General features: G+C 33.2%; 1 protein-coding gene across 2 annotated transcripts in view; it reads right to left on the bottom strand.

Moving 5' to 3' along the window:
• LOC113862703 (abrin-b) overlaps nt 1-14,406 on the bottom strand; it is a 34,065-nt gene extending 19,659 nt beyond the window's left edge. Inside the window, exons 1-2 of one of the 2 annotated variants that reach the window (XM_027495836.1) lie at nt 14,328-14,360; nt 12,560-14,251 (exon numbers count right to left, since the gene is read on the bottom strand). In XM_027495836.1, coding sequence (XP_027351637.1) covers nt 12,560-14,245 — 1,686 coding nt within the window. In that variant the 5' untranslated portion in view covers nt 14,246-14,251; nt 14,328-14,360. Of the gene's footprint in view, nt 1-12,559; nt 14,252-14,327 lie in introns of those variants that run through there. The other variant, XM_027495835.1, reaches the window with a different exon arrangement.
• Nucleotides 14,407-15,882: the final 1,476 nt, after the last annotated feature.

Here is a 15,882-nt window from a genome sequence, read left to right as displayed (position 1 = left end):
GATGAGTTGAAAGAGTTATGATGTGAGGGTGTAGTAACTTATGACCTATCAAGGAAACAAAATTTTAATATAAAGGCAGCACTGATATGGACGATAAATGATTTTCCTGCTTATGGAATGTCTGGATGGATGACTCAAGGAAAATTAGCATGCCCAATTTGTATGGAGGATACAAAAGTATTTACTTCGAAACATGGAGGAAAAATTCATGGTTTTATTGCCATAGGAGATTTTTAGACTTGGAACATCCTTATAGGCATCAAGCCTATAAATTTAGAGAAGCAACTGTTGAGAATGAGGACCCTCCTGTCCGTTTAAATGGTCATCAAGTATGGGATAGAGTTAGACACTTGCCAAAAATAATAGAAGCAGGAAAATCCATTAGGTTTCCTAGTTATGGGATGACACATAATTGGACCAAACAATGTATATTCTAGGAGTTCCCATATTAGAAGGATAACTTAGATTGTCATTGTTTAGATATGATGCATGTGGAAAAAAAAATATTTAACAATATCATGAATACTGTAATGGACATTGATCGAACTAAAGATAATGTAAAGGCAAGGCAACATTTAGAAGAATATTGTAGGCATCCAGAATTGAGGTTTCAACAATTTGCAGATGGTCGATGGTCAAAGCCAAAGGCAAGTTACACTCTGACTTTACCACAAAGACAAGATATATGTAAGTGGGTAAAGGACTTGAAAATGCCTGACAGTTATGCTTCAAACCTCGGTCGTTATGTGAATGTTGAACAAGGAAGATTTTTTGGGATGAAAAGTCATGATTGCCACATATTCATAGTGTCCTCTACCTGCTACATTTAGGGAACTACCTGACCATGTTTGAAAGTTATTGACTGAGTTAAGTGAGTACTTTAAAGACCTGTTTTTACCTATTCTTTGGGTTGAAGACCTATTAGTGATGGAGAACAATATTCCTGTGATTTTATTTAAAATAGAAAGAATACTTTCCCTTGGTTTCTTTGACTCCATGGAGGACTTGCCTATACACTTAGCGTATGAAGCACATGTATGTGGACCAATACAATACAGGTAGATGTATCCATTTGAACGAGAAATCGGAGAGTTCAAAAGGACTGTGAAAAATAGAGCTCAAGTGAGAGGATCCATATGCTAGGCATATATATCAAAGGAGACATCAAATTTTTGCACATACTATTTCAAACCTCATGTTTAATCTAAGAGGACTTAGGTTGGTTGAAATGATGATGGAGGAGAAAGCAGTAATGAGCCAACTCTATCTATATTCAACCAATCAGGTCGTGTAACTGGAAAATGCGAAGAACGATGGATCTTAAATGATGAATCAGATGTCGCATACTTGCACATCTTATTAAATTGTGATGAAGTTCAACCATTCATAACGTAAGTGACTTATGATTGCTTTAATGACTTTTTTCGATCATGGTTATTCAAATTTAATCAATGATGTTGCAATGTTTACAGATATTTTGAACAGTTATATGGTCACGAATGCCTTAATCAATTTCCATTGTGGTTCAAAAGTTATGTACATCATGGAATTTTCCTAACATTTTAGTTTATCAACTTCTTAATATTATTCTTATTCAATCAATTGACATATTTAATGATATTTGTAGGTACGTAATTCCAGTAATGGTATCACAGATATTGACCTATATAACTTGTCCAAAGGTGCAAAAAATAAAGCATATTGTTGGCCAATTTACTATGTTAACAAGTATAAATTCCAAACTATTGAATCATATAAAGGGAGAAAAACAGATAATAGTGGGGTTAGTGTGAGAGGAAATTCAAGTGATGGTGACTGTGATTGGTATGGAAAACTTAATGAAATAGTTGAGCTTGAATATACTAATGAAACCATAAAAAGGATTGTCTTATTCAAGTGTGAATGGTTTGACCCAACATGCCTAATAGGGACACGTAAACATAACTATTACAATATAATTGAGATTAACCATACCAAAAGATACAGAGGCTTTGACCCCTTCATCATTGCACAAAATGTAAGACAAGTATATTTTTTATCTTACCCTAAAACATGTAATAAAAGTTGGAGGATTGTAATAAAAACTAAACTAAAGGGTCAAATTGAAAGTGATAAAGTAGATGATGAAGGTGCATATCAAATTGATGACTCAATCCCTTCACGTGTAGTAATAGACACTATTATCCCTCCAATTTTATCTTCTCCTTTGAATGAAATTGAAATAATCGACTCTCCTACCCAAGCTTTAAGAGATAATGAAATGGATGACAAGATTGAAGATGAGGAGGAAGGATTTATGGATGATATTTCATCGAATGATGATGAAGGTAGTCTTGAACTATCAGAGTAAATGAGGTAAATTAAGTAGATTTGTCAATTTACTATGTTTCTATGATTATTTAGTTTGAGTTATCACCAATATTAACCATATTTTATAAAGATTATGGTATTTGTCTCTAAACATATATTGTATTTGATTCAGATATGGCAGGTAAAGGTAAGAAGGGTATTGTTCAACATGCCGATCATGGTAACACTTCTTCACCTACTGCTCCCACTCTGACTTCCACACCAGCTATAGTGCAGACCTCCCAAGTAAGGGGCAGGAGCAATTTATCATGGTACCTAATCCTGGGTATATTGCTCCTCCCCTCCATTATAGTGAGTTTCACACTCTGCACCTCCTACTACATAAGCCATACAGTCACCTTCTACACAAGGCACACGAGAGGGATCCACTGATGTCCCAGCTGTAAGTGGGCAGCAGTCATCATCAAGATCGTTAGAAACTTTGAGATAGGATGGGTCCACTTGGTAAGTTTCCTTCAAAGTATGCCTAACATTTTGTACTTTATGTGAATGTTATAATAATTGTTTTATTTTATTGTGTTATCAGTTGGATACCACCACAGAAAGGTCTCCACCAGGTCACAGATACCATTAAGAAGATGTTTGATGCGCCTTACACAAGTTTTGCAAAGGTGCTGAAGGATACAAAGATGGAATGGTTCAAAGATTGGAAGGTAATAATAGTGTATTAACTTTGACTAAGTATAATTACATATGATTGTTTGTACCTCTTCTAATGAAATTGTGTTTATGTAGAGCAACTTCTTCATTTCTCCCAGGACGAAAAGATGATTTTCAAGGCCTGGAAGAGTCGCACTACAAAGCGACTAAGACAGATATACACAGCGGCTTGTCAAGACCCTTCTACTGCTAATTGGATAGCACCCAACTTTCTTCATGCCTTGCAGGAGTATTAGGGTACGCATGAGTTTAAAAATCTCTCCGTAAAGAACAAGACAAACAGAGCATATAATAAAAAGGGATCACTGCATACTGGTGGCTCTACGACTTTGGTTGGCACTAAGGCAAACTTCGTATGTGATTTTAAAATTTATTTTACTCTATCTATAATTTCATATTTGAGATTGTGATTTAATTGGAATTGCAGGAGAAGTCATTGAAAAGGCCACCTACACATGGAGAGCTGTTCAAGGAGACACACACTCGCAGGGGAGACAAAAACCTATGGGTTAATACACGATCTCAGGCCACATATGTAAGTCATTCTTATTGATACTATATGTTATTATTAGTGATTTATTAAATAGTTCTCTAGACTAATATCTAATTATCTAAACTGAACTGTAGGATAACTATGTTCAAAGGCCTGAAGAGGCATCTTCTCAGGATCCAGAGTCAGTTGATGAGGATGGTATGTGGTCACAAACAGTGGATGGCCTTTATAAAGGTCGCATTTATGGCATGGGGGACTGCTTTGTAGACTCTATACCCCTGCATTTGTCACCGGAGATGCTTCTTCTCTTGCACCTTAGGAAGTGGAGGACATGGTCCGCACTCAGGTCCATGCCTTCAATGAAGAACTTCAAAAGTAGAATGAGGAGATGTGGAAGAGTAAGGAAAGTGCATGGAAGAAGAAATGGGCAAAGAAAATGGAGAAGATAGAGAAGAAGATGGCATCGAGGATGCAAAGGAAGGTCCAGCAGCAGATGGAGCAACAGCATATGCAGATGCAGCAGATGCATGCATATTTTGAGCTCATGAGAGCAAGCAGCTCCACACCTCTTCCTCTTCCTTCACTAGCTCTAGCACTACCAGTTTTCAACTCCATCCATCATTCCTTTTTTGACTTTTTGTCTACTGATGATGATGCTCCTTCGAATGATGATCATATAGATTATTCGTGATGAACATTTGTATTTTATTTTTAACATTATTTATTTGGATGTTATTGTCTTCATTTGTAATGACATTTAAATTTTACATTTTATAAATTATTTTTGAATTTTTAAATTTAACTTTGTAATTTTTATTATGTTTATAAATTGTGATAATCAGGAATAGGCAAGAATAATTATGTATATAAAAAAATAGTAAAATATATCATAGACAGGTTACAGACGGCTATTTTTGTCTTTAAATTACAGACAGATTGTTAAATTTGTCTGTAATTTTTTACCGATGAGAATATTATAAACGGTTTCTATCCGTCTATATATGCAGATTTTGTAGTAGTGTAGGTAAATCGTACGTTCTTATATGGTGAATATTGTCACACATTATTGATTTCAAGAATACAAGATGAGAATAACTGTATTCTTCAGCTAGCTTTAGTTATTGTTGAAGAAAAAACTTTGTCAACATAAGAATGATTTTTGGCAATGATTCATGTAACACCTTAAATTTAATTTCAAATATCAAATTTCACAAAATGGGAGAAAATAAAATTTCATTCAAAATGATTTTTCCCACGCATAGTTGATTAAAATATTTTAAAATAAGGATGGGTTACAACTTGCATCAAATCATTGCTATAAGATTAATTTAATTACATCAGAGTTCAAATAAATTTCTAGTCCTATAGTAGTTTCATCCATCTCATCCCTTTAGTGAAACCAATATTGATCGTCTTAGTCACCTGAAAAATAAATATAAGGATGAGTACTCCACACTATCCAACACACACACAAACATAGAGACTCACCTTGCACACCCCACATGTATTCTAACATATTCTACTCAAGTATTAATAATTACAAACAACACTCATCATAATTTCATTTCAATTTACAATCGGTGCGCTCACTACACCAACAACGTTTCACGCACACGTATACTCACTGCACGTAGCCACGCTCACTGTGGCATTGTGATCACAGTTTCACACCATGGATGGTCGCTGGTTACCCCCGCCTCACCGATACAACATGTGCGGTCACGAGTCGCTCGGCAAAGGTGTTGGTCAGAGGTCTAGTCAGGAGAAGAGTGTGTGGCCTGTGGTTTACTTGTGCTCATTGTTGGTGTCACCACCACTCTCTCTTCCCCAAGGTATTTCTACCGTCCCCATCTTCCACACCTTCAGTCTATCGCTGAACTATTCACAGCATATTCACAACCGCATTTAACATGCCCTTTCACACACATTTAAGCCACATCCAGTATTTATATTCGTACACGGCACACAAGTCCACATTCATTCATAACACAAGGCACATATGATCATATTCCACCACACAAGGTTCAATCATACAGTTTTTATCATAATTTCTCTTCAATTATTTACTTCATCACATACAACATTTCTCAATGCCAACAACACTAGGTTCCACACAAGACTTCCACTATACCCTATTACAAGCAAGTCATTTTCATCCAAATGCACACCTTTCTACGTGCTATTTCAATCACAACTCTACAAATAACAATATAAATGGATTTTCAAGAAAAATGAGATAAGGTATAGTCTCCCCCCTTACCTCGAATGAAGACCCACGACGTAATTCAAAATAAACGTGCTCCTCAAACGGATTTTGTCCTAAATATTGGGAAAATCCTATAAGAAACCGAGAAATCAAAGAAAAGGAGATAAAACCCAAAAATCCAAACTCACAAACTTACTTCCAAACGCTCCAAACTCATTTTCAACCGTCAATCTTACTCCCAAACGGCTTTGGAGGCAATTTAATCGGTAAGAATGACTTAGGAATTGAGAAAAGTGACAAAGGATTCGAAGGGATAAGTGGGAAAATGATTTTTCCAAATCTTAAACCACTCAAATACCCCTCTGGTCACGACACTCTCGCTATAGGTACCTCATTGCAGCAACACCCTCTCCTAGTACAGTAAAAATCTTAAAGGAAACTGCACTCTGGTTTTTACAGAATCTCGATATAGCGAGACCTTCTCGCTACAGTGAGACAACACTTAGAAATGCATCTTTCACTATCGCCCTCTCGCTGCAGCGAGAACGCAACAGTTTCACCCCTCTCTCCCAGTGCCTTCTCTCTACAACGAGAAGGCACAATTTTATGCATTTCGCCCAAGGCCTTCTTGCTACAGCAAGGATCCTTTCGCTACAACGAGAACGCCCTACACCATACACTTAGCCTATTTCAGACAATCCATAAATTTAATCTCAATGCACAATCAGCATCCACATCACATTATACAAACATACACATATTTACACGTATATTCTCATCATTATCACATCAAACTCATAACGCACTTATCATTTCAAAATTTGGGACATTACAATTCATGTGCACATTACTTCAAAGATAGGAATATATTTAATATCTTATCAACATCAAAGTATTAAGAGTGTTGTTTCAAATTTACACACATTGGATGGAAATCTCCAAATGCCTATCATATTTATTGCATTTTTCATATTGGAAACAATTTCAATTATAGGTTCAAGAACATTAACTTGAAGAAAGATCTTACAAAATTAGGTAATTTTTTTATAAATGTATTTCTTTCATGTAATGTTTATTTTTACTATTAACATATTACAATTTCAATTATAGGTCCAACCAAAGGTATAGTTAGGAGTTCGGTCAAGAAATAAGTGTAAGGCCTATAAATGCTTCCCACTTTTACATCGTGTACACGTCATTGAACTGTATTTACCACTCTCATTTTTCCTAGATATTCACAATCAACTCCAAATCCTATACTCCCAAAGTATCCCTAAACTATCCTTACCATGTCTCAACCATGGCACATCACTTTATACTATTCTAATATATATGCTGTAAACATATTAATCAATGTATTACAACATATGGGTTATAATCTCACCTGTCGATATATTACAATACATATATCATAATCGCACCAATCGATGTATTTGTAACACACGTACTAATATCCCTATTTCTTTCCTCCACACATATTCATCACTTTTCATATCACACAATTTTTCAAAAGTCATACACATGATTTATTAAAACATATTAAATAATTCACACATCCCAACTGGTTTTGATTCACATATCTATAATAAATATGTTTATTCTTCCCAATACCAACTAGATTTCATCAAATTCATATAATCACCATATTTCATCATTTTAGCACATAATCACACACAGTAAGAAATTATCATATAATTTAACACAATATGCCGAAAGTTGGACACCCTCGAACTTAACCCAATCTCGCAATTCATAAATATACACATATAATTTTTTACGAAGGTTATATTTACCTCGAGTAACTTATTTACAACACTTCCTAATCTTGCTCTAGCTCATGACTGTTATTAGTAGAAATTCAATTTTGAGTGATTTCAAATAAACCTAAAACCCTTCTTTATGCCAAAAATCCACTTTTTATCATATAGTTCCATGAAAATTTTATAGATTATTACTAAAAGTAGTTGTTTTGATTCTCCTGAGATCACTACATATAGAAATAACACTAAAGCTTGAGAATACTTCCCTTACATGGAAATAGATCTCAAAACTAGGTTCTTCGTGGGCTCTAGGGAGAAACTCCACGTCTCAACTGGCAACACTTCTTAAGAACTAGAATTCTTTCTAACGTCACAAAATAGATTACTATTAGAAGGAGAAATAGCAAAGAATAGGAACTAGAGTTGAAGGTTAGGCTCTAGAAACTTACTTAGATCCAAGTGGAATAGACGTTTGAGCTCAGATCTAACAAAGATAAGGCTTTCTGTCAAATGGGAGTGGGAGAGAACAGAGAGATCAGAGAAGAAGAGGTAGTTTTGATGAGAAATAAAATTTCTCAATGCAAAAGTCCTTAAATGCCCTTCAAACTCACGCGTTCTCATTTGAGCGAGCAAGCTCTCGCTTGAGCGAGCTAACTAGATAGTGATTTTTTTATGTTCTCGCCTGAGCGAGGACGGGTCCAAATAGCACCCTGTTTTCCTACGACTCCTCGCTTGGACAAGCTCCTTCCTTGCCTAGTCGAGAGGACAGTTGGGACAACTATATCTTTTCTCGCTTGAGCGAGACTTACCTTTGTTGAGCGAGAATGCTCCAAAACATCTAGTCTTGAAATATCTGTCTTGCTCGCTTGAGCGAGAAGTCCTACACCTAAACTTCTATTTCTACGCAAAAACAAAAGAATAAAAATGAGGATATTACACTTTTTGTACTGCTAAATGGTGATTAATGAGCCTATGAAGGGTGTTAGGTGGCTTGAGATGAATGGAAATACATAGGTGGTCTGTCATGTAATGAATGGAAAGAAAATTGTGATAGTACGTGAAATACTTCATTAGAACGCTCAGGTAATGGAAAAATAGACCAATTATTATCTTTTACTATTTTAATTTTTAATTCAAATGATTTTTTACAACATGATTACTAAAAAATCCATTTATTTGTATAACATTTATACAACAATAAAATACAAATAAAATCAATTCAAATCCACAAATAATTAAAATAAATTAAAATACCACGTGAACATGTATTATAATTATAATTATGTTTAATAATATATTAAATATCGTAATCATATTATTATTTAATTATATAATGAAAATAATATTGCACTAATACATTACTTATTAACTTTACTTCCAATATTATAGACTCTAGTTAAATCAACATTATTTACTAATGAATTAGCTAAAATAAATATATTTTATAATGCATATTTACTTATAATTTAATCCTTTTTTATCATTACTAATTTTAAATTTTAAGTATTACTAATTCTTAATTTAATTATTATATTCCTAAAATTATTAACAATCTTTTAATAAAAATAAAATTTAAATATAAAAAATATATATAATCAATATTTATGTTTATTTAATTTATTTATCTATGTTAATTTATTACAATTATCATCAATTTTTCTATTTATATTTTTATCATTAAAATAAAAATAAAAAATATTAAAACATACAAATAATAAGACAAACTCAAAATTTATTTTAATATAAACACGCATATATAAGTAACATTAAGTTTTGAAAAATTATTACAAATACTCTCTCTTACTAATTTAATTTGTAATTTAAGTATCTATAATATTTATTTTAATCATTTCATACCTAAAATTATTAACAACTATCTAAATACAAAAATAATTTTAAATAAATAAAAATTATATTTAATTTTGTAAATACCAGTATAAATTTAAATAAATAATAATACATATTTCTGATTACTAATTACATTTACCCAAATAAATATTTATATTATTCAATTTATAAAATAAAATAATTTAAAACAGTGGTGGTTGCATCAACAACACAGAGATACGCTTAGCCCGGCAGCAGGGACACAAACACTGGCAGCCACAACACAAGCAACCGCCCACTCTGAGATGCCACTGTTGATGGCTAAAATACACTTCCAACAAAATTAAAAGTTTTGTAATTTTATCTTCTATCGCAACAGAATTTATATAAAAAAAGTTTAAAGTTTAATACATTGAAATTAAACATTCTAACTTGTAAATAAAATAAAATCAATATGATTTTATTTTATTTAGAAAACAACTCTCACTTTTAAAATCAATGTCATTAACCTGATTTTAAAATTGTCAATAAATTCAATCAATATAACTCCAAATTTGTCATTAAGCATATTTAACACCATAATATGTCAATTGATACTTCGAAAAAAACAAATATAGTGAAATAACAGTTAAAATGGATTTAAATTCATATCTGCTAAAACTCAAATTTTACTGGGTAAATGTGCATTTTTTTCGCTTCTTTTATTGTATTCCTATTTCAAAAAAACATCCTCTCATTTCCCACCCGGGCTTGCAACTGAGCTCCCAGAAATAAATTTGTTCCCTTATATTAATAAATAATGTAATGTAATCGTGTTAAAAATAATATATAACTTTTATCAATAAAATTCAGTAAAAAACTGAAATAACTCTTCCTCAGTTGATCAACATAGTCGGCGATAAAAATTCATCTTAATTAGTTGCAAGTCTGTCTTGTAAAATAAAATTCATAAAAACTATGTAGAGGTTCTCACTTAGATCTAGGAGAAGCTTTGCTTTAAGAGGGTTTTTTTACTGAAGAGAGTGAGAGAACGGAGGGGAAGTGAGAGAAAATAATGGTTTGGTGAAAAATGAAGGTTTTTAGCTCAAAACCTCCTTAAATACTTTTTAGTTCGCAATATTCTTGTTACAGCAAGATATACCAGGCAGTGGCTTTTTTTTATCTGTCATTTTTGCTACAGCGAGAATTTTCTCGCTGCAGCGAAAACCTCCTAACTATAACGAGAATCTCTCGCTACAGCGAGAAGACTACAAAATGTCTTATTCTAGACAACTCGTTCTTGCTACAACAAGAGATATATTACTAGAGCGAGATATCCTGCAACTTAACATCAACTAAAATGCTCTAACGCACACACAACATGCATCAAACCATTACACATCAACCATACGGCTTATATATACATAATTTTTAAGTCATTTCACACCACAACCAACATACAACATCACATTCAAAGCACAGAGATGCCGCAGTTACATGAATACATCATCAATTCTAAAAGAAAATAGGTACGTATCCAACACAGGCCTAACACTGGTCATGCTCAAAAATTTATAAATTTATATTGTTAAGAAAATATATTTTAATCAAGAGTACTATAATAAAGTAAACATATACAAAAATTAAATAATCTTAGTTTTTCAAAACATTATCAAAGTAGGCATTAATATAATGTTATAAGAGTCACTCATAAAATAACCAAAGTTTAAGGTAGTTCCACTTTGTTGATAGTCCTCTCCTCGTAAGGGCGGCATATCCCTTAAGAATAGCTCCATCTAACAAGTAGTTCTCTCTTGTCATAAGTTATGTCATAATTAATCTTGACCAGAGCAACTCTACCTTGTTGGATGGGCTCTTCCATTGAATAGGTAGCCCTCTCCTCTTGGAGTATAACTAAGTGCACCTAAGCTATTATTTTTGCTAACAATCGCATTGTTCTAATATAGCTCCTGTCAAAAATATTTATATAACGAAGAGTTGCTCTCTCGTACATAAATCAAATTTATTTTCAATAATAAAAGTTTCAACACATATATCTCACAATTAGATATCATCAAAATAAAATTAAAAAATTACTTATTTCACACTTTTTAAAATAAATTCATATAATTAGATAAAATGCACATTCCAATAAATTTTTTCATGATCAAAAAATAAATTTAAGATTTGTTTCTCTTAAGTTAAAAATTTCTTGACAATAATAACATAATGAATAATTAGAATAGTATTTAAAAATAAGTTACTATAATCATTATTACTTATAAACAATGAAAACCAATTAATTTGTTTTACAGCACTACTCCAAAACTGTGAAAAAAGTATAAACCTACAAGTTTGAATACCAATAATATTTAATAGGTATTTAAAATTAATTTCAATAATAAAATCTTTATATCTATCCTCAAAACACTAAAATACACGTTTTCTAAGAATGAAAACTTACTAACACTCAACAATCTTATATATTGGAGTTTTGAGTAAGTCTTAGGAATTTAAATAAAAATTTTCTCTATAAGAGTAATATTTCTAACTCTAAAAATTCATCAAAGCTATATACGTAAAAGAGAAAAATAAATGAGTTACAAAAGTTTTTTTTGATTTAAGATGGAACTTATACCTCTTCCCAAAAATGACAGATTGTAAATTAACATGACATGCAAAAATTATCTCTTGACAAGCATTTGTCAAAAGAACATATTAGTTGTAGTGAAAATTAAGCATTTTTCTTTGTAACTGGATAGAATAAAACCCTCCCTTCCCCAATTTGTTGTTCTGTTAAATAGGTTTATCTAGTATATATATTGAAGATTTATACCGTAGATCGTAGATTTTCATTACTGATTTTGGTTTATGTAAATTTTAATTGGAAGGAACTAGATATATTCATGTCATATTCAGTTTGTTATATTGCATATCCAATTGCTACATAATTTGTTAATTGGAGGAATGAAGATCTAGCTTTGGAACTAAATCCCCGGGCTCTAATTATGATTTAGCTTTCCAATTGTTTTGATTTTATCCAGTTAGGTTCTAAAATATATTTTGACTTGAAGCAATCTGGTTTCTCTTTATTGATCACTTGATGGCGTAGGGTCTTGCTAAAACATAAATTTATTATTTAAGCACATTGGAAAGATTACAAGGCAGCATGAAGCTCATGACTGTTTCTGGAATCGATAGATTCCGTCACTTATTTAAACATTACAGAGGCAGATAGCATTTGCCTCCTCAGACATGAAGCCATTAAAACAAAGTAAGCCATATTTGGTTAGCTTTACCATGGTACGGATGAAGTATTATCTCTTTAAGACTTGGATCAGAGCGTTTCACATCCATCACCATGTCGTCATGTAAATTATAAATGCTACCGTCATTTTTAAACAACCATCTTTGACTAGCCCATCCATTGCTGCAAGCCATCAGGACAATGGGAGATCCTTGTTTGTGGTCTTTAGAAGTTAAACAGTTGTTTGTATTTTGCACTGAACGTATAGACCCATCTGTGTAAAGTGCCCATTGCTGCTCCTTCTTATTGTTATCACAGTCAGCCAGCCACACATTACTTCCCTGAGCTTGCATGCAGAGATCTGAATACCCACTGATTGAAGTTACGAAAGGGCTTGTGTTATTCCCTGTACGCCAGCCCTGTCGCATTAGATATTCGTTCGTTTGCACGGTGAGTGTCCCTCCCATGCTACTAGATTCAGCACTCAAGACCAAGGCAGACTTTGGATTGATGATGGTTCCATTGTCCCATATTTCCCAATAAGTGGCCTCTGGTACTGCCGAGGTACAATCATATATCATGACATAATTCCCTGGAGCATAACCTTCTGTGGTTAAACACTTCCCGTTGGACCTTATCGTCTTGTCACTTTTCAAGGTCCACAGCTGGTTCTCTTCAAGCCGGTCTTTGCATTTAAACAGTATGATACGATTGCCATTGTGATAGCCGTCGTCATAGACATCCACGCACATCCCATCTCGACCACCAATGCGCACGGTTGGTTCATAACGAGAGCTGCAAATCTTTGATTTTTCGACAATTGATCTTATTAATAGAGGTGATTGGTTTGCATTTGGCGGATTGCAGACAAAAAGCATCAATGCTAGAACTGCAACTGATTGGTGTGTCAAGGAATCTACAATAACAGGTTGGTTATTAACGCTTCTTAAGGTGACCGCATTTGGAAAAGTATCTTGCACGGATTGTTGAACGCCTCCTGACAGATTATCCCAATTGTTCTCCAAACTTATCATGGCAGCATCAGGTTGAAACGCCGTATTAGTTCGAATGCTGACACCAACCCGGTATGATATGTACCTGTATCGAGCTGCTTCTGAAGCCATTTGGATTATCACGATCAGGGTACGCGCTCTTTCTTGATCATTAGTCCCACTCTGCAGAAACGATATTGCATGTCTCAAGGCCTGTAACCCCAGGGGTATTTGCTGTCTTGTCTGACGAGCCAATCTCTCTAGATCAATATAACTACCATTAAAAAGAAGCGAGTACTGCTGCGTGCCAGTGAAAAGGTATCTAGATGCAGATGCTGGGGCATCACGGAGGAAATAAGACCGATTTCCTGCTCGGTATGCTACAACATATGCATTACTCACATCGATACCTGCTTCGATAGATTCCGTATCCGAGTTTGAGAGTTCGACTGAAATATATTGATTTCTTTCTTGCAATGTTGTTGGATCTGGAAGCACAGGTATGCCATGTATCAGCCCACCTCTTAGTCTCTCTCGAAGCGCTTCAATGAACTGCTTGTAGCTTTTTGAAGTGGCACCTTCAGTAGTAAATTTAATGGGCCGGTCCTCATTTGTTGCAACTGGAGGATCGGTTCTTGCCACACATCTCAGCGCAGAGAATGAACAAGTCCATGCAAGACATAAAATCAGTAGCTTCAAAGCTTTGTCCATTTGAAACTGCATGCAGTTGCACCAAATTTTAGCAACAAGATGAAATCAAAACTAAAAGTAATTCAAATTTAAACCATCATACTCCTAAAATCTGAAAGCTTATAATCCTAGACCTAACTGTAGAGCGAACCTTGTTGATCCCACTTTCAGTAAAATACCGGATGATGTGCAGTGTTTGGTGTGGCTTGAAAGTTTTGGAGTCACGGTGCCTTTTATAGGCAGAGGGATCTTGGACCATTGGCACCACGTCATAATAAGAATAAGGTATGTGCCTTTTATAGTCTGATTTGGACAGAGTGCATAATTTACCTGTGCTTAACAATTTTGGCAACAATGGCTGGGACCGCATGATATATAAACATCACCGTTTAGGCCAGCCAGCGGTTGTTCTTGCTCACCTGAAAGCCTGGCATGAGATTCATATATGGAGACATCACCGTTTCAAAAGAAGTGTCAGCACCGAAAGAATACTAAAGGAATCTTTTGCCACGAAGGGTTAGGATATCCACAAAGAAGCTTTAATGTAGTGATTTGAAGTGAAAACAAGAGATTAATAGAAGAAAATAACAAATAATGAAAGAAAAAAGTAATTCATGTAACAAGGATACAACCCACATTATGAGAGGAATTTATAAATCTCTCTCTTTTAGTGTAATTTCAAACCCTCTTGTAAAATGCCTAAAACCAAATACTTCACATGATTCCTTTGAATCTTGAAAAGAAGTATAGTTACAGTTTTCAAAATAATTTATGAATTACTTTCGACTAACTATATCCATATTTCCACATGATGACTAGGATATATATCAACATTTAAAAACTAAAACCACTTTTATCTCGAACTATAGACTCGTATATACTTTGTTATTAGAGAAGAGATTATATGGACCATGTCCTGAGATTACTCATCCGTAAAATTTTCTAGAGAAATTGGTGGACAAACTCAACATGGATTTAAAAAAGAAATAAAGGTTAAAAAAATTTCTTTGTTGCAAGAATCTAAAGTAAAAAATTCAAAACAAAAAAGAGACTCTGCTGTTACAAGAGAAATACATAAATAAATAAATAAATAAATATATATATATATATATGAAAAGGATCAGTAAATTTATAAAAATTTATACTCAATCACTGTAAAAATTAAGAAGAATTAAAAAAAAAAAGGTGCAACTAATACGTTTAATATGATAACGGGATGACTTATCTTAGAAGAACGTTTGAATGACATAGAGAATGTTGCGATCAAGATAAGAATTAACGAAGGAAGTATAATAATAAAAGTACGTAGGTCAAGCAGCTATCTTCCACAGTAAAAACAACCAGATCAAAAGCAAAATGCACAAGGAAAATAATTGACACCATCAAACAGTCAATTCAACACTAAAAAAAACATTTTGTATTTTTTTAATCTTATTTATAAAAAATAATTATTCTATTTATTAAAATTAATAAAGCGTACTTGTATATCATGAATTTATATTTTATTTTAAAAATATTCATAATATTAAATAATCCAATTAATATATTATTTATTCAATTTTTTAACATGTAGAATATTACATAAAATTACAAATTATACGTGTAAAAATTTTATTAGAGATTATAAAATTCAATACAGTTAAATACATTAATATCAT

The sequence above is a fragment of the Abrus precatorius genome, unplaced genomic scaffold (assembly GCF_003935025.1).
Source record: "Abrus precatorius isolate BTA unplaced genomic scaffold, Abrus_2018 Scaffold3, whole genome shotgun sequence".
NCBI lineage: Eukaryota > Viridiplantae > Streptophyta > Magnoliopsida > Fabales > Fabaceae > Abrus > Abrus precatorius.
The sequence above is the reverse complement of the archived record's forward strand: the minus strand, read 5'-3'. Positions and strand labels throughout refer to the sequence as shown.